General features: G+C 42.9%; 1 protein-coding gene across 3 annotated transcripts in view; it reads left to right on the top strand.

Annotated features, from left to right (window-relative positions):
* The window catches only part of ryk (receptor like tyrosine kinase), a 375,194-nt gene that overhangs the window by 56,922 nt on the left and 295,327 nt on the right, over positions 1-22,945 (top strand). For 2 of the 3 annotated variants that reach the window (XM_059650939.1, XM_059650937.1), the window contains exons 5-7: positions 11,334-11,402; positions 17,593-17,737; positions 22,474-22,574. In XM_059650939.1, the coding sequence (XP_059506922.1) occupies positions 11,334-11,402; positions 17,593-17,737; positions 22,474-22,574 (315 nt within the window). The remainder of the gene's footprint in view (positions 1-11,333; positions 11,403-17,592; positions 17,738-22,473; positions 22,575-22,945) is intronic. The other variant, XM_059650938.1, reaches the window with a different exon arrangement.

The raw sequence follows: 22,945 nt of genomic DNA, 5'->3' as shown, positions 1-22,945 counted from the left end.
ACAGCACGGCCTGGTTTCAATTCTGTTTTGTAAGTCACTTTTACGTTACCACCAGCATTACACTTGGTAAGTGTGAAATCAGTGGTATGAAATTTAGTCAAATGGTACAATATATGATGAGAAAAATGAATGCAGTAATGAAGAGATCTCAGAATATGCAGAGACCATGCTATTGTTGAAAGATAGATGAGAATAATTAATTATTCTTATTGTGAATCTCTGATCATGGCACAGAATTAGATTCCATTTTTAAGTCTGTCCACTAAGCATGTTTATTTTTCTCTGGCACTTTGAAGAACCACTGCTGTGACATAAATGTTCATGTTGTCTTTGCCAATGAACCTTCCCTGACAAAACACTGGGCATATTTAGTTAACTCTAATTTCCTTTTTGCCTTCCCTGTTGCATTGCAATCAAATCCTCCTTGGTCAAGTTATAGAGCTCTACTTGAGCTCTGTCCTTAACTGCTCAGATGTGGGGAAGGCCTTGAACAGCCACAACATGACCTCCCAACTCCCTTACTCAGTGTACTGACCACTGACCACTGATAGTGAATGTGGATCTTTAGTGTTTTGCTTTGTGTGGGCACACAATTGGCTTTCGCATTGCTCATCCCCAGAATATCATCATTTGAACTGTACACTATATCGTGAGAATAAAGAGCAGAGATTTTCACTAGGTTCTGTTTCATGTAACTCCACTCCTTTTTTGCCAAAAGTTTTTTTTTTAAATTGTGATTATTTGAGTAGTGATCATTTTGGGAAATAGGGAGTGTTTCCAGTTTGCGTGTCCTTTTAAATCAAGAACCACCAAATGTGTAACTAGATGCTGAGTGATGCCTACCACTTAGTAACTATACAGTTGACCTGAGAAACTGCAGGAGAACATCCTTTATTGCAAGGGTCAGTTGTCATTATTTTGTTCTGGCCTGCAGTGAGATTGTGTCCATTAGAACCAAAATGCGTATAACATTGTCCTGTGAGCTGAATTGTAAAAGTGACTGGACTGAGGTTTCCCAACTTCAGTTCACATTTAGCTCCTAAAATCAGGTTCTGACAATGTAATAAAATATTCAAAGATGTTTTGCAGGTGTGTAATGAAACAACATTTGATAGAGCAACATAATAGGGTACTAGAACAAGTGACCAAATGTTTGTCCAGAGATAAGCTTTAAGTGCACCTTGAAAGGGAGAAGGAGAAGTAGAGTGATTTAGAGTCATCGAGATGTACAGCATGAATATAGACTCTTCGGTCCAACTTGTCCAGGCTGAGCAGATATCTTGAATAAATCTAGTCCTGTTTGTTAGCATTTGTCCCATTTTGCCTAAAACCTTCCTATTCATATATCCATCGAGGTGCCTTTTTAATTGTTGTAATTGTACCAGCCTTTACTACTACTTCTGGAAGCTCATTTCATACATTCACTACCCTCAGTGAAAAAAAAATTGCCACTTAGGTCTCTGTTAAGTCTTCTCACCACCCCAACCTAAATCTGTGCCCTCTAGTTTTGCCCCCCGCCCCCTTCAGGAAACACCCTTGTCTGTTTACCCTATCCAGGCCCCTCATGATCTAATGGACCACTGTAAAGTCACCCCTCAGCCTCTAATGCTCCAGGGAAAATAGCCCCAGCCTATTCAGCTTCTCCCTAAAGCTCTCACCCTCCAGCCCTGGCAACATCCTTGTAAATCTTTTTTGAAACCTTTTCAACTTTCAGAACATCTTCCCTAAAGCAGGAAGACCAGAATTGCAAGCGATATTCCAAAACTGGCCTGTGTCCTATACAACCGCAACATGAGCTCCCAACTCCTATATGCAGTGCACTGAACAATAAAGACAAGTATACCACATGCCACCTTACTATCCTGTCTATCTGCGACTCTGCTTTCAATGAACTATGAGCCTGTTCTCCAAGATCTCTTTGTTCAACATCGCTCCCCAGGACCTTACCATTAAGTGTATAAGTCCTGCCCTGATTTGCCTTTCCAAAATGCAGCACCTCACATTTATCTAAATTCAACGCCATCTGCCACTCCTCAGCCCATTGGCCTATCTGATCAAGATCCCATTGTACTCCAAGGAAACTACCTTCTCTGTCCACTACACCTCCAATTTTGGTTTCATCTGCAAACTTACTAACTATATCTGGTATGTTCACATCTAAATCATTTATGTAAATGCTCAACAGCAGTGTACCTAGCTTTGGTCCCTGTGACACACCGCTGGTCACAGGTGTCCAGTGTGGAAAACAAACATCCTCCACCTTAAGTCTTTTACCTTTGAGCCAGTTCTGTATCCCGATGGCTGGTTCTCCCTGTATTCCTCTCAGTGGGGGAAAACTTCAGCAGTCAAGGATATTTGGCCTGGGATCTTCAGGTAAACATCCTTCAAGACAGACTTCAGGATGCAGAACAAAGCAGAGGCTGAGAGCCACTTTTGATACCCATGAGGATGGCTTCGACTGGAATCTTGAGTTAATGTCACACTACAGGTGACCTCGTCACACTATTTTCTTTCTACCACACCGCCACCCCTCTCACTGACGTAGATATATAATCATGCAGATGTGTGCTCGCACTCTCCCTCACTCTCTCTCCCCACCGCCGTGTGCATGCGAGCATGCGCACGCGCACACACGCCAATCAATTAAAACCTTCTGAAAATTTAACATCATCTTAGGTTTGTTTAATGTACCTTCATCAGTTATGTGACACTTTGATCTTTTACTTATAAATTCTGCGTCTGATACGACCCCTCTCACTAACACCTGAAGAAAGAGCAAGGCTCTGAAAGCTTGTGTTTTCAAATAAACCTGTCAAGACTATAACTGGTTAATAAAATGTGAGGCTGGATGAACACAGCAGGCCAAGCAGCATCTCAGGAGCACAAAAGCTGACGTTTCGGGCCTAGACCCTTCATCAGAGAGGGGGATGGGGGGAGGGAGCTGGAATAAATAGGGAGAGAGGGGGAGGCGGACCGAAGATGGAGAGTAAAGAAGATAGGTGGAGAGAGTGTAGGTGGGGAGGTAGGGAGGGGATAGGTCAGTCCGGGGAAGACGGACAGGTCAAGGAGGTGGGATGAGGTTAGTAGGTAGCGGGGGGTGCGGCTTGGGGTGGGAGGAAGGGATGGGTGAGAGGAAGAACCGGTTAGGGAGGCAGAGACAGGTTGGACTGGTTTTGGGATGCAGTGGGTGGGGGGGAAGAGCTGGGCTGGTTGTGTGGTGCAGTGGGGGGAGGGGTCGGACTGGGCTGGTTGAGGGATGCAGTAGGGGAAGGGGAGATTTTGAAACTGGTGAAGTCCACATTGATACCATATGGCTGCAGGGTTCCCAGGCGGAATATGAGTTGCTGTTCCTGCAACCTTCGGGTGGCATCATTGTGGCAGTGCAGGAGGCCCATGATGGACATGTCATCAAGAGAATGGGAGGGGGAGTGGAAATGGTTTGCGACTGGGAGGTGCAGTTGTTTTTTGCGAACTGAAACAACTGCACCTCCCAGTCGCAAACCATTTCCACTCCCCCTCCCATTCTCTTGATGACATGTCCATCATGGGCCTCCTGCACTGCCACAATGATGCCACCCGAAGGTTGCAGGAACAGCAACTCATATTCCGCCTGGGAACCCTGCAGCCATATGGTATCAATGTGGACTTCACCAGTTTCAAAATCTCCCCTCCCCCTACTGCATCCCTCAACCAGCCCAGTCCGACCCCTCCCCCCACTGCACCACACAACCAGCCCAGCTCTTCCCCCCCACCCACTGCATCCCAAAACCAGTCCAACCTGTCTCTGCCTCCCTAACCGGTTCTTCCTCTCACCCATCCCTTCCTCCCACCCCAAGCCGCACCCCCCGCTACCTACTAACCTCATCCCACCTCCTTGACCTGTCCGTCTTCCCCGGACTGACCTATCCCCTCCCTACCTCCCCACCTACACTCTCTCCACCTATCTTCTTTACTCTCCATCTTCGGTCCGCCTCCCCCTCTCTCCCTATTTATTCCAGCTCCCTCCCCCTATCCCCCTCTCTGATGAAGGGTCTAGGCCCGAAACGTCAGCTTTTGTGCTCCTGAGATGCTGCTTGGCCTGCTGTGTTCATCCAGCCTCACATTTTATTATCTTGGAATTCTCCAGCATCTGCAGTTCCCATTATCTCTAAGACTATAACTGGTGTCTTGTAATTTCTGACCTTGTCCACCCCAGACTGACACCAGCACCTCCACATCATGTATTCTATGACATCTAACCTTGCTAACCACTCTGCCAAGAGAAATGTTGTTGAACGCCTCACTGAAGTCTATAGATCATGTTCACTGCTCTGCCCTCATCAATCCCTTTCATTACTTCTTAAAAAAATGCAATCAAGTTAGTGAGACACAATTCCCCATGCACAAAGCCATGTTGACTATACATGACCAGTCTTTGCCTTTCCAAATACATCTAAATCCTGTCCATCAGGATTTCCTCCAACAACGTACCCACCACCTATGTCAGGCTCACTGGTCTTTAGTTCCCTGCGTTCTTCTTGCCACTTTTCAGAAATATTTGCCAACCTCCAGTCTTCTGGCACCTTACCTGTAGCAGTCGATGATACAGATATCTCAGCAAGGGGCCCAGCCATCTCTTCCCTAGATTCTCTCAGAGTTGTAGGGTACACCTGATCAGATCCCGAGAATTTATTCACGTTCATGCATTTTAAGCTGTCCAGCGCCACCATCTCTGCAATATGGACATTTTTCAAGATGTCGCTATTTATTTCCCCATGTTCTGTTGAAACTATACTCGTGGTTGGTTGGCTTGCCAAGCTGGTTTGTTGTTCCGCAGATGTTTTTCTACCCTGCTTGGTAACCTCATCAGTGCAGCCTCCAATGAAGTACCATTGTGTTATTTAAACTCTCTTGTCATTTGAGCTGGATTACTTCACTCCCACTTTTCTTCGTAATAGAATGTATATGGGGTCAATATCTATATGTTTGTTGATGGCTTTCTTCGTGGAGTACCAGGCTTCTCAGAATTCTTGTGCTTGTCTCTGCTTCGCTTGTCCCAGGATCTTGGTGTTGTCCCAGTCAAATTGGTGGTTCGCCTTATCCAAAGAATTACAAAAGAGATTAAAGCACCTCGTCAGCAAATCATCCCACTCAATCTGCTCAGCCCAAGAGTTCCTGAATTCCTCAAAGACAGTCGGATAGATGACGACGAGACCATGGTATCATTTGAGGTTACTGCCCTATTCACATCAGTAGACATACCACTAGCAAGAGAAACAATGACAACACTACTAAAACAAGAACAAGACCCCAGTGACATCATCTCTGGGCGGCACGGTGGCTCAATGGTTAGCACTGCAGCTTCACAGTGCCAGGGACACAGGTTCGATTCCTGCCTCAGGTGACTGTTGGTGTGGAGTTTGCACATTCTCCCCGTGTCTGCTTGGGTTTCTTCCGGGTGCTCCGGTTTCCTCCCACAGTCCAAAGATGTGCAGACTAGGTGGATTGGCCATGCTAAATTGCCCATAGTGTTCAGGGGTGTGTGGGTTACAGGGGAATGGGCCTGGGTGGGACACTTCAAGGGGCTGTGTGGACTTGCTGGCCGAAGGGCCTGTTTCCACACTGTAGGCAATCTAATCTAATCTCAAGAGACAAAATGCCGAAGCTACTGGACCTATGCCTCACCCACTCCATCTTTAACAGCCAAATATATGAACAGATCAATAGACACCCATGTGATCACCTATCTTTGGACTATTAGCCGAAGCAGTGATGCAGAGACTTGAAAGTATGACAGTTCCATTAATCCAACCATAACTTTGGATGCAGTACGTGGATGACACATTCGTCATTATTAAACTAACCAAACTAGAGGAGAGACACAATCGAAGAAACAACACCCTCACCAGAATCAGATTCACGAGAGAAGAGGAGAAGAACAAACAGCTCCCATTCCTAGATGTCATGGTAGAGCACAGGCCAAATGGAGAATTCCTAACAAAGATACACGGGAAAGCCACACACACTGACCAAGTACTGAATTTCAACAGCAATTTCCCCAACATACAAACGTAGCTGCATGAGAACATTATTTAAACGGATGACAACACAGAGCTGTGACAGGAAGAAGCAGACTACCTCTTCCAGGTATTCAAAGCAAATAGATACCCAAAACACTGGGTCAGAAAATGCCTATTACACCAAAGACTCGAGGAAGACACTACACGCCTGACACACTCATTACGCTACCTTACATAAAGGAACATATCTGAACTGACCACAAGATTCCTACAACCGCTGGGCATCAGAGTAGCACACAAACGCACATCAACCCTACGACAACTGCTCACCCGAACCAAAGACCCACTACGCCCTATGAATAGGACCACTGTCATATACAAGATTCCCTGCAGAGACAGTGAAAAACACTACATCAGACAAACAGGAAGGAAATTAACGACAAGGTTACACAAACATCAATTGGCACAAAAAGACATGACCAATACTCGCTCATCTCTATTCACATGGATAAGGAGAACCACCAATTTGACTGGGACAGCACCAAGATCCTGAGACAAGCAAAACAGAGACAAGCATGGGAATTCTGAGAAGCCTGGTACTCCATGAAGAAAGCCATCAACAAACACATAGAAATCGACTCCATTATGAAGGAAAACCGGAAGTGAGGTAATCCAGCTCAATGGACACCAGAGTTTAAGTAACAGGCAGGAAAACACAATGGCGCTTCATTGGAGGCTGCTCTGATGATGTTACCCAGCAGGGTAATAAAACATCTGTAGAACAACAAACCAGGTCAGTGAGCAAACCAACCACAACATCCACAACCCAAGCTACAAATCAACTCTAAAACATTAAATAAACTCTACTCGTTTAGTATCTCCTCCACACCTTGCGGTTCCACACATTGTCAGCCTTGCTGATCTTAAAGGTGCCCTATTTTCTCTGTATTTACCCTTTTGTCCCTCATGTATTTGTAGAACCCCTTTGGATTCTCCTTAACCCTATTTGCCAAAGTTATCTCATCTCCCCTTTTTGTCCTCCTGATTTCCCTCTTTAGTGTACTCATACTGTCTTTATAGTCTTCTAAGGATTCACTCTATATCTGCTGTGTAAACGTGACACATGCTTCCTTCTTTATCTTGGCCAAAACCTGCAATATCTGTCATCAGCCAATATTCCCTACACCTATCAGCCTTGCCCTTCATCCCAACAGCAAGGTAGTGTCCCTGGACTCTTGTTATCTCATTTTTGAAAACTTCTCATTTTCCAGCTGCCTATTTACCTGCAAACATCTACCTCCACCATTCACTGCCCATGACCCCCCACCCCCCACCATCAATTTTTAAAAGTTCTTCCTTAATACTGTCAAAATTGGCTTTCCTGCATTTTAGAGCTTTAACGTTTAATCCTGGTGTATCCTCTTCCATCATTATTTTAAAACTAATAGAATTATGGTCACTGGCTCCAGCGTGCTTCCCCCACTGACACATCCGTCACCTGTGCTGCCTTATGATTATGATTATGATTAGATTAGATTTCCTACAGTGTGGAAACAGGCCCTTCGGCCCAACAAGTCCACGCCGCCGTAATGCAGCATCCCACCCAGACCCATCCCCCCCATAATCCACACACCCCTGAACACTACAGGCAATTTAGCATGGCCAGTCCACCTCGCCTGCACATCTTTGGACTGTGGGAGGAAACCCACGCAGACAGGGGAGAATGAGCAAACTGCACGCAGTGCTAACCACTGAGCCACCGTGCCGCCCCCAACAGGTTTCCCATAGGTCGGTCATGAGTTATAAAGGAGAGAACACAGGAAGTTGGGCAAAAATTCAAAAAGGAGGCCCTTGAGGGTAGTAATATCTGAATAATTCCCAGCGCCATGAGCTACTAGGGTAGGAATAGAAAGATAGAGCAGATGAATGAACAGCTTGGGAGCTGGAATGGGGGACTGTCTTATTTCTCACAGGTCGGTCATGTTTTGCACCTTCTGTAGTAGGTACATTCACGTACTGAATCAAAAAAATTTCTTGTACACGGTTAACGAATTCCTCTCCATTCAAGCCCTTTAAGCTATGGCTTTGGAAAGTTAAAATCCTCTACCATATCCACTCTACTATTCTTACAGAAAACTGAGACCTCCTTAGAAATTTGTCTGTCGGTTTCCTGCTGCCTACTGTTGGGGGGGGGTGTGGGGGGGTGTCTATATTACGATCCCAATAAGGCGATCGTTTCTTTCTTATTTCTCATTTCCACCCAAATAACTTTACATAATATATTCCCTGGAAATCTTCCCTAAGTACAGCCATAATGTTATTCCAAATCAAAACCGCCTCTTCCCCCTTCTCTCCGCTCTCCTTTCTGTCCTTTCTATAGCATCCATACCCTGAAACATTAAGTGGCCAGTCTTGTTAAGTGGCCAGTCTTGTCCAACATGAGCCATGCCTCTGTAATATCTGATTTCCAAGTCACATGTTCCCAACCGTGCCCTGAGTTCATGTCTTACCTCTTGCATTGAAATAAATGCAGTTTAATTTATCAGTCCTACTTTATTCTCTGTATTGTTCCTGCCTGCCCCAATTGTTTGGCATGATTCTTTTCCCAACTGAGCCAGTCTCAGACTGATCTCTTTCCTCCTGGTCCACTATCTCCCTGGTTCACATCCCTCCCCCTCAGTCCCCCTCACTAGTTTAAATCCTCCTGAGCAGTTCTAGAAAATCTCCCCACTGTTATATTAGTCCCCTTCCAATTCAGGTGCAATCCATCCTTTTTAAATGGGTAACTTCTATCCTAGAAGAGATTCCAATTACCCAAAAATATGAACCCTTCTTCCCCCACACCAGCTCCCAAGCTGTTCATTCATCTGCTCTATCCTCCTATTCCTACCCTAGTAGCTCATGGCACTGGGAATTATTCAGATATTACTACCCTCAAGGGCCTCCTTTTTGAATTCTTGCCCAGCTACCTGTGAAATCTCATCTCATTATGTTTTTTTTTACCCCCTGTGTCATTGGTTCCAACATGTATAACCTCCTGCTGGTTTCTCTCCCTTTTGAGAGCATTCTGCATGGTCTCAAGATAACCCTGATCCTGGCACCAGGGAGGCAACGTACCATTCAGATGTCTTGCTGTCGGCCGCAGAAATGTCTGCCTGTGCCTTTGACTGGAGAATCCCCTGTTTCAATTGATTGCTAATTTCAGAGTTCAGAGCCCTAGGTATGGTCGTCGCTGGTGCAGTGATATAAATTCAGAATGTGTAAGAGACCAGAAATGGAGGAATGTAGATATATTGACATTTGTAGGGTTGGAGTAAATTACAAAGATGAGGCCAAGATTGAAATTGAAAACTTCTAAAATTTATATAATGTCAGAATAGGAACAATTTGAGTTAACCCGCAGGTTGATGGGCAAAATGAATTTAGCGTGAGTTTGGAAATACTGAAGATCTTTACTCGAGAATAAACATTACCACCATGACATTCTTTCTTGATATTGTTGTCAAACTCCAAACTTCACCCCTTTTTTAGCTTTTACTGACTACCTGCTACAGAACTGAAAACAATTAACTGAATTAAGGTGAAAAAGCAACAAGATCTAAGAATAGCCCAAATCATACCTCATCCACACAATGAACAACTTTCACTGACTGTTATATTTTGTTTTTTGATAATATAAAGACCATAATGCATTGTTCAGTATGCTGTTCTACTCCATTTCTCATTTTTTATTTGTATTTTATGTTTTACTTGTAATGGTATATGTAAAACTTAACTTCATTCACTCTTTGATAGAGACAGATGTTAATTTAAAAAAAACTATGATAATTGTCTCTTGCACCCGGAGCCATTGCTATTTCTGCATTACTACATTGAACATTCTATCCCTATGTGTGATAATTCAAGTCCAAAAATGCAGGCAGGGAGGTCATCGGAAGGAGGGCATCAGAGTTCCGGAACCTTGGAGGAGAATGGCAATGAACATTACTCAGATAGCACTAATGTGCTATTGGATCAAAACAGTGAAAAATGTTTTTAAAATTCTTGCTGGCAGTTTAGTTTTAACTTGAACTTTCAAATGAATTGTTGGCTTCATGAGTAAGATTTGGGATGGATGTCAGGTAAGGCTTTGACTGCTGTAATGCCAACTATTACAATTGCAGTGATTATTAGGTGAGCTAATTGGTGGCCTGAGAGAAAAGAATTGAAGACATTTTGATATGATGTCTGGTTTATCACTTGTGTAAATAGTGGAGAATAAGAGACAAGAGAGTAGAAAGAGAAGATGCCAGAGGTTTGGCAGGACAAACTAAGAAGTGATTTGGTACTGAGAGCCACTCTACCATTGTGGTGTTTGGGTGGGAAATGTGAAAGATACAGCCAGGTATGAAGGCCACATTTACAGGAAAGTTACCATTACACATTTCCAATTTAGAGACATAAAAGTGAGGCAGTCATTGACTATAAGCTGTTGGTTGCAAGGCCCTTGTTTTTAAGAAAGGCACAGTACTCAAGACAGGCAAAATAAAGATTGGCATGTCAGGAGAGAAGGGTCTGTAACCCTCCAGTTCTTCATAAATACAACCAGTTGATTTTTTTGTGTTCTGAAGGAACGGCAGGATTTGATTTAATACCTCGTCTGAAAGATGTACATTTGATGATATCGCTTTGAGTTGTTCACTGGACTGTCAGCTTACGTTTTTGAGTTCATAAGACCATATGGAGTGGGACTTGAACCAATAAATTTCTAACATGGAGGTGAAACTGCTACCCACTGTGCTTTAATTGTGCCTGTGAGTGGGAGTTCATGTTGTGCCATCATTCATTTAAAATTTATCATTTAGGGATAGGTTCGGAGAAATTTCTTTATATAAATGATTCATGGAACATGAAATTGTTTGACATGGTCAGTTGATGTAGTGGTTTTGAAAGAAGCTGGATAAATAGCTAGAAAGAGAAAAAGGCATAGTTTTATACGGGACTGTGAGGGAGACATTGGAATTGGCTTGAAATTTTGTTAGTAATATTCAAGCAGACTTGATGGGCTAAATGGCTGTTAGCTTTTGCGATTTTAACTGTTAATTTATCATACTGTTTTAAAAGGTTGTCTTTCCAGTTGAGATTTGTTAAGATGTGAGATTTCAGCAGTGTGTACTTCAGTGTGGAATTGCAAGTTCATAGCAGCATTTACTTGGAAGCCTTAAGACTGCAGGTCAGCTGCAAATTGGAAACAACAAAGTATTTTGTATCCCAATCTGCAGGCATTTTCTCATAAATGACTTCTTTATTTTAAAGTGAAGTCACAGACTATAGCTTTTGTTTAAATCCATTTAGAGCCTGAACAGGAAGAAAAATCTCCTATGTACCCAGGCAAAAACAGCAGCAAAGATGGACGAACTGCTTGTAAGTAATGATTGGGAGAGGGTTGACTGTTGAAAAAAAATTGATATAGACAAATACATATTTCCCTGAAACCATAAACAATTGGAAATCTCATTTCTGTAAATACTCAGTCTACAAATGTACCAGATGTTTTTTGAAGGAAATGCATCAAGTTATTGACGTTAGAAAAATAAGCTTGCTGTAAATATGCCAGCTGTAATTTGACAGAATATACTTTTGATCTTTTGAGGAAATTGGTAGAATCATTTCAGCTAGGAAAAGATATTCTGGAATATTAATAGCTAGATTAATTGCTGACCTAAATAGGGTCTGCTTTATACTAAGCAGGTCATACTTGCTGCTTTAAATTAGAAGACAAATCTTTGGTTTTGAAATGTTACTCATTTTTTGGTGTGTTAGTTCCATGTCTAGATGCTATAACAGAAACTTAGTTACAAAGAGTACATATATGAAATATTTATTTTCTGATCAAAAGACTGAAAGTGGGAACGAAATGTGTGTTTAAAGTAAAACACATTCATTATGTAATAGTTGTATATTTTGAAAAGTTTTCTGTATTTTTGAATGGGCGAAGGGATTGAATGATGGCTGCAAATTTTAAAAGCAAATTTGTCAAACATTGATTCAGTGATAATGGGAACTGCAGATGCTGGAAAATCCAAGATAATGAAATGTGAGGCTAGATGAACACAGCAGGCCCAGCAGCATCTCAAGTGCTCCTGAGATGCTGCTGGGCCTGCTGTGTTCATCCAGCCTCACATTTCATTGTCAAACATTGATTGTGCTGTTTACGCTGCTGTTTGTTCAAACAATGGAGGAATTCTAGTTACAGCCTAGCTAGAGCCAAGGGATATATTCTTAGAATCCTTACAGTGTGGAAACGGGCCCTTAGGCCCAAACAATCCACACCGACCCTCAGAGCATCCCACTGAGACCCATTCCCCTGTAACCCACCTAATCTACACACCCCTGAACACAATGGGCAATTCAGCGTGGTCAGTCCACTTAGCCTGCACATCTTTGGACTGTTGGAGGAAACCTGAGCACCCACAGGAAACCCATTCAGACACAGGGAGAATGTCCAAACTCCAAACATTTGCCCGAGGGTAAAATCAAACCTGCGTCCCTGGCTGTGTGAGGCAGTAGTGCTAACCTCTGTACCACCCTTAGTTTTTAAAACTCCTGAACAATCCACTATATTTTAAATTCTTAGAACTTTGTGAGTGGTGACCATTTTTTGACAACAAAGGCCTTATGCCTGCCACAAATTTTGTGATTATCTGTCCAGAGGCTAAACAGCTTGTGAATGTGAATGTTTGCATCAGAAGCTTTTGAAACCCTGCAAAGGAAACAGCTCTCCTTTCTCTGCAGTAAAAATCACCTCAAGCCTGAAGACAGCCAGTTTATTTCCCTCATCAGTTGCTGTAAGCTGTGGGTTTTAACCAACATGTCAGAGACCTTCATAAGTATAAGCCGGTCACCAGCAGCAAAAGGAACCCGGAAAAAGAAGATTGAGGAGAAGCAAGATTTGACCAGCCAAAAAGATAATCTCTGAGTCTGTTGCTCGGAACCATGCCTTCCCAGCCATTCCCTCTGCCCTTCACATTGTTTTTTAGTCTCAGTGTGAGACAAGGCACGAGCAGAAATTAGGCTATTTGGCCCATCAAGTCTGCTCTGCCATTCAATCATGGCTGATAAGTTTCTCAACGCCCTTCTCCTGCTTTTTCCCTTTAATCCTAAATCCCCTTGACCATCAAGAACCTATTTATCTCTGTCTTAAATATACTTAATGACCTTGCCTCCACAGCTTTTTGTGGAAATGAGTTCCATAGATTCACCATTCTCTGGCTGAAGAGGTTTCTCCTCATCTCCTTTCTAAAAGATTTTCCCTTTACTCTGAGGCTGTGCCCTTGGTTCATAATCTCTCCTGTCAGTGGAAACGTCTTCCCCATGTCCACTTTGTCCAGGCCATTTTGTGTTCTCTAAGTTTCAATCAGATCCCCCCTCATCCTTCTAAATTTGATCAAGTATAGACCCAGAGCTGTCAAATGTTCCTCATATATTAAGCCTTTCGTTCCTGGGATCAATCTCATGAGTGTCCTCTGGACCCACTGCAGGACCAGCACATCCTGCCTGAGACATGGGGGCCTAAAATTGCTGACTATTCTCTAAATGTGGTCTGACGAAAGCTCCGTAAAGCCTCAGAAGTACATCCCTGCTTTCATATTCTAGTCCACTAAAATAAATGCCAGCATTGTATTTGCCTTCCTAGCTACTGACTCAACGTGCAAGCTTACTTTACAAGAATCCTGGACTACGATTCCCAAGTTTCTTTGCACTTCAGTTTTCTGAACTTTCTCCCCATTTAGAAAATAGTTTATGCCTCTATTCTTCCTATCAAAGTGCATGACCTCACAGTTTCCCAAATTGTATTCCATCTGCCACTTATTTGCCCATGCTCCTAACCTGTCTAAATCCTTGTGTAGCTTCCCTGCCTCCTCAATATTGCCTGCCCCTCGACCTTTTTTTGTATCACCTGCAAACTTAGCCAAAATGTCCTCAGTTCCTTCATCTAGGTCATTAATGCGTAAAGTGAAAAGTTGCGATCCTGACACTGATCCTTGTGCAACACCATTAGTTACTGGCTGCCATCCTGAGAAGGACCCTTTTATCCCCACTCTCTGCTTTTTGCTGGACAATAAATCTTCTATCCATTCTAGTACCTTGCTTCTAACACCATGGGCCCTTATTTTACTCAGCAGCCCCCTGTGTGGCACCATGTCAAAGGCCTTCTGGAAGTCCAGGTAGATAACATCTATTGGCTGTTAGATGTCTAACCTGCTCGTTACCTCCTCAAAGAATTCTAACAGATTTATCAGGCATGACTTCCCCTTGATGAAACCATGATGACTTTGCCCTATTTCACCATGCACTTTGAAATATTCAGATACCTCATCCTTTTCAATGGACTCCAAGATCCTACCAGTGACCAAAGTCAGGTTAATCAGCCTATAACTGCCCATCGTTTTCCTTGCCCTCTTCTAATCAGGGTTACATTAACGATTTTACAGTCCTCCGGGACTCTCCCTGACTCCAATGCATCCTGAAAGATCACCACTGAAGCCTCCACTATTTGTTCAGCTGTCTCCTTCAGAAGCCTCGGGTGTAATCCACCTGGTCCAGGTTATTTAGCGACCTTCAGGACTTCCCGTTTTTCTAGCACTTCTTGATGGACCTCTGCACTGCCCCCCCCCCCCCCCCCCCCCCCCCCGCCGCCGACTACCCGACTATCTCAAATTTGTGGGATATTACTGTGTCGTCCGCCAAGTCTGACACACAGTACTTATTCAGTTCCTCAGCCATTTCTTTTTTCCCCATTGCTACTACTCCATTGTCATTTTCCAGTGGCCCAATGCCCACTTTTTTGTTGTTCTTTTTCCTTTTATTTGTCTAAAGAAACTCTTGCAATCTTCTTTTATATTACTGGCTAGCTTGCCCTCATATTTAATCTCTTCCCTCCTTATTTCTTTTTCCATTGTCCTCTGTTAGTCTTAGTAGGCTTCTCAATTCTCTGGCTTTCTACTGCCCTTTGCTACATTATATACTTTCTCTTTTTCTTTTATGCTGTACCTGACCCCTCTTGTCAGCCATAGTTGCCTTATCTTCTGTTTAATATACTTCTTTTTCCTAGGGATGAATTTCTGCTATGTCTGCTGAATTACTTGCTGAAACTCCTGCCATTGTTGTTCCACTGTCTTTCCTGCCAGCCTTCTCTTCCAGTCAGTTCTGGTCAGCTTATGTCTCTATATATACCTTTATTCAACTGTAATACCGTTACATCTGATTCCATCTTCTCCCTCTCAAATTGCAGAGTAACTTCTATCATATTATAGTCATTGGCTCCTAAGGGTTCCTTCACCTAAGCTCCCTTAACAAGTCTACCTCATTGCAGAACACTAAATGTAGAATTGCCTGTTCCCTAGTGAGCTCTGCTACTAGCTGCTCCAAAAAAAATCTCGTAGACATTCCACAAATTCTTTTTTTGCAATCCACCTGATTTTCCCAGTCCACCTGCACATTGAAACCCAACCCCCCAATAATCACTGTAACTTTGCCTTTCTTACATGCCTTTTCTATCTCCTGGTGTATCTTGTGCTCTATATTTTAACTACTGTTTGGAGGCCTGTACGTAACTCCTATTATGGTTTTTTTAACCTTTGTGGTTCCTCAGCTCCACCCACACAGAATCTGGATCAGCTGACTGTACTTCATTTCTTGTTCTTGATTTTAATTTCTTTTCTTACTATTAAGGCGACCCCACCCCCTCTGCCCACCTGTCAGTCTTTTCAATTGAATGTACAGCCTTGGATATTTAGCTCCCAGTCTTGATCCCCTTGCAGCCACAACTCTGTGATGCCCACCACCTCATACATGACAGTTTTGATCTGCACCGCAAGCCCATTTACCTTATTTTATGTACTCTATACATCCAGCGCCAACACCTTTACTCCTGTATTTACCATCTCTCTACTCATTTATCCAGTGTGTTTGAAGTTTGATTCCTAGCCCATTTCAAACACTCTGTCCTGTTTTATGTGCTGGAAACTTTCATAATCTCTCCTGAGTTCTCCTTTCTTTTCATTTTTTTCATACCTTTTCAATGAGTTGAATTCACCCCTACAGATGTTAACCTGCTGCTTTGTTTCCCATTGGCTGTTACATGCTTGAAGTTCTACCCTTCCCTTTCCCCTCCACTTTCTAGCTTAAAGTCCTGTTGAGTCTTTTCACTCTGATATTGGCCCCAGCTCAGTTCAGGTGGAGACTGTCACAACCGCAGAGTTCTGTCCTGTTCCAGCACTGTTGCCAGTGCCCAATGGAAAGGAACCCCTGTTTCCACACCACTCTCTTAGTCACGTGTTTACTTCCCTTATTCTTGAATCCCTTTGCCAATTTGCATGTGATTTAGGCAGGAATCTCGAGATTATAACCCTTGATATTTCGAAGCTGATGATGCAGGTAGGGGATTATTGTGTTTGGTCAGTGGGAAGTGTGGATCGAACAAGTGAGTCAGAAGATCACCTCATCCCACCTCCTTGACCTGTCCGTCTTCCCTGGACTGACCTATCCCCTCCCTACCTCCCCACCTGTACTCTCTCCACCTATCTTCTTTACTCTCCATCTTCGGTCCGCCTCCCCCTCTCTCCCTATTTATTCCAGCTCCCTCTCTCCATCCCCCTCTCTGATGAAGGGTCTAGGCCCGAAACGTCAGCTTTTGTGCTCCTGAGATGCTGCTTGGCCTGCTGTGTTCATCCAGCCTCACATTTTATTATCTTGGAATTCTCCAGCATCTGCAGTTCCCATTATCTCTGAGTCAGAAGATGGACAGGTTAGGGAGAAGAGATTTTGAAGCTGGTAAAGTCAATGTTCAGGCCATTGGTCTTGGGAGCTTACAGGCCAATGGCTTGGATACCTACAGCCCAATGGCCTGACTATTGACCCCACCAGCTTAAAAATTTGTCCTCCCCTGACCTGTTCATCTCTTAACTCACCTTTCCACTCCACCCGTCCCAGTGACTGACTACAATAGCCCCCTACCTGCACCCACCTATCTCCATCCCACCTACTCTCCCTCCAGCCCCATACCCCTCCGTCTATTTATCTCTGGGCTCCTCCTCTCCCCCCCCCACTTCCCAGCCCTGATGAAGGGTTTTGTCCCGAAACATTGACTTCACTGCTTCTCGTATACTGTCTGACCTGCTGTGCTTTTCCAGCTCCACATTTATTGACTTAAGCATGTATTACGTTCCCTGGTGCTAATTATGCTGGTAATAAGTGTAGTAGGCATTTGCAGCAGAAACACAGATCCCATGGGATAGATCCTTCAAATTCTTAAAATATGCACTATCCTTGCTCCCTGTTCTCTGTCACATAAGCAATTTTCTAGTCAAGTGAGTAATTCTATGAACTTTAAATTTAGTTAATAGGCTGTTATGTGGAATCTTTTGAATATCATCTAAAAATCCAAATACGCTATAAAAGATATTCCCATCAGCAATTTTAGTAACTTTATTTAAGAGAAAAAAAAAATTTTGTTCGTTAGGTAGGACTTAGCCACTCCAAATCTGTGGTGGCACTCTCTTGATATAAATAGTCGGTTTCAAATTCCATCCTTATGTTTAACTTTCCACAGTTGATGCTGTACACACAGCACCTGCTACCTCCACCCGTGTATTCTACATCAGCGTGGGAGTTTGTTGTGCTGTCATATTCTTGGTGGCAATTATACTGGCTGTTTTGCACCTGCACAGCATGAAAAGAGTGGAACTCAATGATAGGTGAGTGTTTTTGTTCTGTTTAATATTTGATTTCAACAGGCATGGATCACAGATTTTAAGTTTCTGCAATAGCATTGAATTTAGTAGAAAAATTGCACTCTAATATTTTATGTTCTTGTCAGGTGACATTTGGAACTATTCCAAACAGTGCCTGTTTTATGTTTTAATTGAAATTGGGATTTGATTACATAAATTAAATTGCTCCCCATTACTTTATGGTAGTGTTTGTTGACACCGGCAACTGCAGGCAAGCATTTATGTGTGCTTGTTGCAGAATCGACTGTTCCAAGCAGTAACATCATGACATAAATTTTACATGTGACATCATATATTGAACTTTGTATCCAATTGTCTAGTTCTTTCTCGATCCCATGTGATCTATCCTTACTAACTAGTCTATCATGTGAAACTTTGTCGAAGGCCTTGCTGAAAAGTAGACAACTTGTGTACAACCTCTGGTCTACCTTCATCTACCTTCCTTCCTACATCATCCAGAGAAAAGTTCAATCACATTTGTGAGTCATGGTTTTCCACACGCAAAGCTAAGCTGAGTATCCATAATCAGCCCTTGCCTTTCCAAAAGCATGTAGATCCCTGTCTTCAGAAATCCCTGCGACAACTTATCCACCACTGAAAGTCAGGCTTATCAGTCTGTAGATCCCTATCTTTTCCTTGCAGCCATTTCTTACGTAATGACACATTAGCCACCCTCCAGCACCTCACTAATGGCTGTTGATAACACAAACACCTCTACTGGAAGCCCTGCAATTTTTTCCCTGCATTCCTACAAAGTCCTGGAATGCACCGTTCAGTCTTCCAGCACCCCACTCGTGACTTTCAAAGAACAAAGAAAATTATAGCACAGGAACTGGGTCTTCAACCCTCCAAGTCTGCGCCGACCAAGATCCTCTGTCTAACCTGTCATCTATTTTCTAATGGTCTGTGTCCATTTGCACCCTGCCCATCCATGTACCTGTCCAAATATATCTTAAAAGATGCTAACATGTCTGCGTCTACCATCTCTGCTGGCAGCGCGTTCCAGGCACCCACCACCATCTGTGTAAAGAACTTTCCACGCATATCTCCCTTAAACTTTCCTCCTCTCACTTTGAACTCATGACCCCTAGTAATTGAGTCCTCCACTCTGGGGGGAAAAAGCTTTTTGCTATTCATCCTGTCTATACCCCTCATGATTTTGTAGACCTCAATCAGGTCCCCTCTCAATCTCTATGTTTCTAATGAAAATAATCCTAATCTACTCAACCTCTCTTCATAGCTAGCACCCTCCGTACCAGGCAACATCCTGGTGAACCTCCTCTGCACCCTCTCCAAAGCATCCATATCCTTTTTGTAATGTGGCGACCAGAACTGCACAAATGTGTACTCCAAATGTGGCCGAACCAAAGTCCTATACAACTGCAACATGACCTGCCAACTCTTGTACTCAATACCCCACCCAATGAAGGAAAGCATGCCATATGCGTTTTTGACCACCCTATTGACCTGCGTTGTCACCTTCAGGGAACAATGGACCTGAACACCCAGATCTCTCTGTTCATCAATTTTCCCTATGACTTTTCCATTTACTGTATAGTTCGCCCTTGAATTTGATCTTCCAAAGTGCATCACCTCGCATTTTCCCGGATTGAACTCCATCTGCCCAACTCTCCAGTCTATCTATATTCTGCAGTAATCAATGACAGTCCCTGTCACTATCTGCTACTCCACCAATCTTAGTGTCATCTGCAAACTTGCTGATCAGACCACCATACCTTCTTCCAAATCATTTACATATATCACAAACAACAGTGGTCCCAGCACAGATCCCTGTTGAACGCCACTGGTCACAGGTCTCCATCCACTCTCAATGATACAAATACCTCAGTTACGGATGAAACTGAAGTTACTGGAAATCAGAGTTAACGTTTCAGGTTCTGTGGAAGGGTCAATGGACCTGAAACGTTAACTCTGATTTTTTTCTTCACTGATGCTGCCAGACCTGCTGAGCTTTTCCAGAAACTTCTGTTTCTCTTTCTGATTTGCAGCATCCACAGTTATTCTGGTTTTTATGTCGACAAAGGGGCTCAGCAATCACTTCCCTAGCTTCCCACAAAGCTCCAGGGTACCTGATCCAGTGCCGGGGATTTACCTACCTTTGTGTTTTTAAAGATATTCAGCACCACCACCTCTAATATTTTTTTCAAATGACACTTTTTTGTCTAGTATCACTATTTATTTCCCCAAAGTTCTTCCCCAAAGTAGCTTCCATATCCTTTTTCACAGTAAATGTTGATGCAAAACATTTGTTTAGTGTCTCACCCATGTCCCGCTGTTCCACACACAGGCCACCTTTGCTGATATTTATGGGGCTTTATCCTTTGCCCAGTTACTCTTTTGTCCTTATTGTATTTGTGGAAACCCTTTAGATTTTCCTTAACCCTATTTCCCAAAACTATCTCATGTCCCTTTTTTGCATTCCTGATTTCCCTCTTAAGTGTGCTCTTGCTGCCTTTCTATTCCCTTAGGGATTCACTGAAAATCCCGTTGTCTATACCCGACATATGCTTCCCTCTTTTTCATTACCAGAACCTCAATTTCTGTAGTCATCCAGCATTTGCTACCCCTACCAGCCTTGCCCTTCGCCCTAACAGGAGCATACTGTCTCATTTTTGAAGGCTTCCTATTTTCCAGCCATCCCTTTACCTGCAAACTTCTTGCCTAATACAGTTAAAATTTGGCCCTCCTCCAATTTAGAACTTTATCTCTTAGATCAGATCTATCCTTTTTTCATAACTATTTTAAAAGTAATAGAACTATGATCACTTGCCCCAAAATGCTTCCCTACCGACACCTCAGTCACTTGCCCTGCCTTAATTTCCAAAAGATGTACAAGTTTCACTCTTTCTGTAGTAGGTACATTCACATACAAAATGAGAAAAGTTTCTTGTACGCATTTAACAAACTTCTCTCCATCCGATCCCTTAACACTGTGGCAGTCCCAGTCTGTCTTCAGAAAATTAAAATTCCCTATTACTACCACCTATTATTCTCACAGATAACTGAGATCTCCTTCCCAATTTGCTTCCTAATTTCCTGATGATTATTGTGTGTGTGTGAGCGTATGGGTGTGGTTCTATAGTGCAATCTCAATAAGGTGATCATCCCTTTCTTATTTCTCAGTCCACCTAAATAACTTCAGATAGCATACTCCCTGGAATATCCTCCTTATGCACAGCCGTAATGTTATCCCTAGTCAAAAATGATACATCCCCCTTTCTATCCTTCCTATAGCATGTGCACCCTGGAACATTAAGCTGCCAGCCCTGACCATCCCTGAGCCAAATATGTAATCGTTATGATATCCCAGCTGATGTTCCCAATCATGTACGGAGTTCACCTGTCTTACCTGTCAGGCCTCTTGCGTTGAAATAAATGCAGTTTAATTTATCAGTCCTACCTCGTTCTCTGCTTTGCTCCTGCCTGCCTTATTGTCTGACCCCCTCTCTGATGAAGGGTCTAGGCCCGAAACGTCAGCTTTTGTGCTCCTGAGATGCTGCTTGGCCTGCTGTGTTCATCCAGCTTCACACTTTGTTATCTTATTATTGTCTGACTTGCTCCTTTTCCCAAATGCATCCCTACTATACAAAGGATATTATTAAACTAAAAAGTGTGTAAAGAAGATTTATTAGGATGCTACCTGGATTAGAAGGTTTTGCATTGTAAGGAGAGTTTGATTAGCTGCAACTTTTTTCCCAGGTCGAAGGAAACCATTTGGGGGGGGGCATAGATAAAATAGGTAGCCAACAACTTTTCCCCATGATAGGACATTCTAAAACTAGAGGGCATAGGTTTAACATGAGAGAGGAGAGTTCCAAAAGGTACAGAGGGGCATTTTTCTCACACAGAGGGTGGTGTCTGGAATTGTCTGCCAAAGGTAGCAGTCAAAGAGACTGCAATTTATCATTTAACCGGCTACATGGATTGGGATAGATATGGAGGGGTATGGACCAAACACTGGCAAATGGGATAAAATTAATTCTGAAAACTTGGTGGCATGGGTAAGTTGTGTCAAAGGGCCTGTTTCCGTGCTGCAGATTCTGAGACTCTTTATTACCCTAAAAGCCACCCTTTGAAGGCATGCTATTTCAGTTTTCTCTGTATCTCTCTGCCAGGATTGGATGTTGTACTGGCGCATTCTGGTTCTTTGTCCTGGAGCGTCATTTCACAACAAAATGAACCACCAGTTATCTTTATAGTGTACTTGGCCAAAATCCTTTTAATATTTGTATTTGACTTGTTCTAACTAAAACCCATTCCTATAAAAGGAATGATTGACTTTATTTGAACACACAAACCTTGATCAAATGAAAAGGGAAGACATTTGCGGTGTTACAGGTTACATAGAGAAATAGCACTGGATCATTTGCTCCTTTAGAAAGTCAGCATGAACACGATGGACCAAATGACGATCTATGCTCGAACCATAGAACATAGAACATTACAGCACAGTACAGGCCCTTCAGCCCTCGATGTTGTGCCGACCTGTCGTACCAATCTGAAGCCCATCTAACCTACACTGTTCCATGTACATATATATGCTTGTCCATGTTGCGATCCGATGATTCTAATTTGTTGTTATAACTTCAAGGTTTGAGTGAGGTCATAAAAATTGCAAATATGATCAGAACTTCCTGACTGCTTCTGTGTAATGCACTAATTTTATCTTTTTCTGTTAGTATGAGTGAGAGTGGGAGCTCTCAGGGCCTGTCACAACCTTCTACGCAGACCACGCAGTATTTGAGAGCTGATACACCCAACAATGCAACGCCAGTCACTAGTAAGACTTTCATTTATTAGATAATTAGGGACTGTAGTTGTGGGCCAAGCTGAGCCTTGAGTTAAATCTTAATCGTGCTTTGAAATGGAACTGGATTATTGTGTATTATTATTGATAAAACAAACACTGTACATGGTAAAATAGTGGAAGATAAAACTGTACTCAGTGAGCATAAATAGGATTACTTGGTATTCTGTCCTGCATTTACATTTCCAATTTTGATTGTATTGTTTAATATTGTCTGTTTTCAAACTGACAGCAGGATTTGAAGTTTTTTTGCGCTGCTTCATAATAATCGTATGGATTTGATATTTTTCTAAACGTTTAACTTCTGAAATAATGGAAAGTAAATGTTGTGTCTGAGATGTAGT

Source organism: Stegostoma tigrinum, chromosome 14, assembly GCF_030684315.1.
Source record: "Stegostoma tigrinum isolate sSteTig4 chromosome 14, sSteTig4.hap1, whole genome shotgun sequence".
Classification (NCBI taxonomy): Eukaryota; Metazoa; Chordata; class Chondrichthyes; order Orectolobiformes; family Stegostomatidae; genus Stegostoma; species Stegostoma tigrinum.
This window is presented reverse-complemented; position numbering and strand designations above follow the sequence as displayed.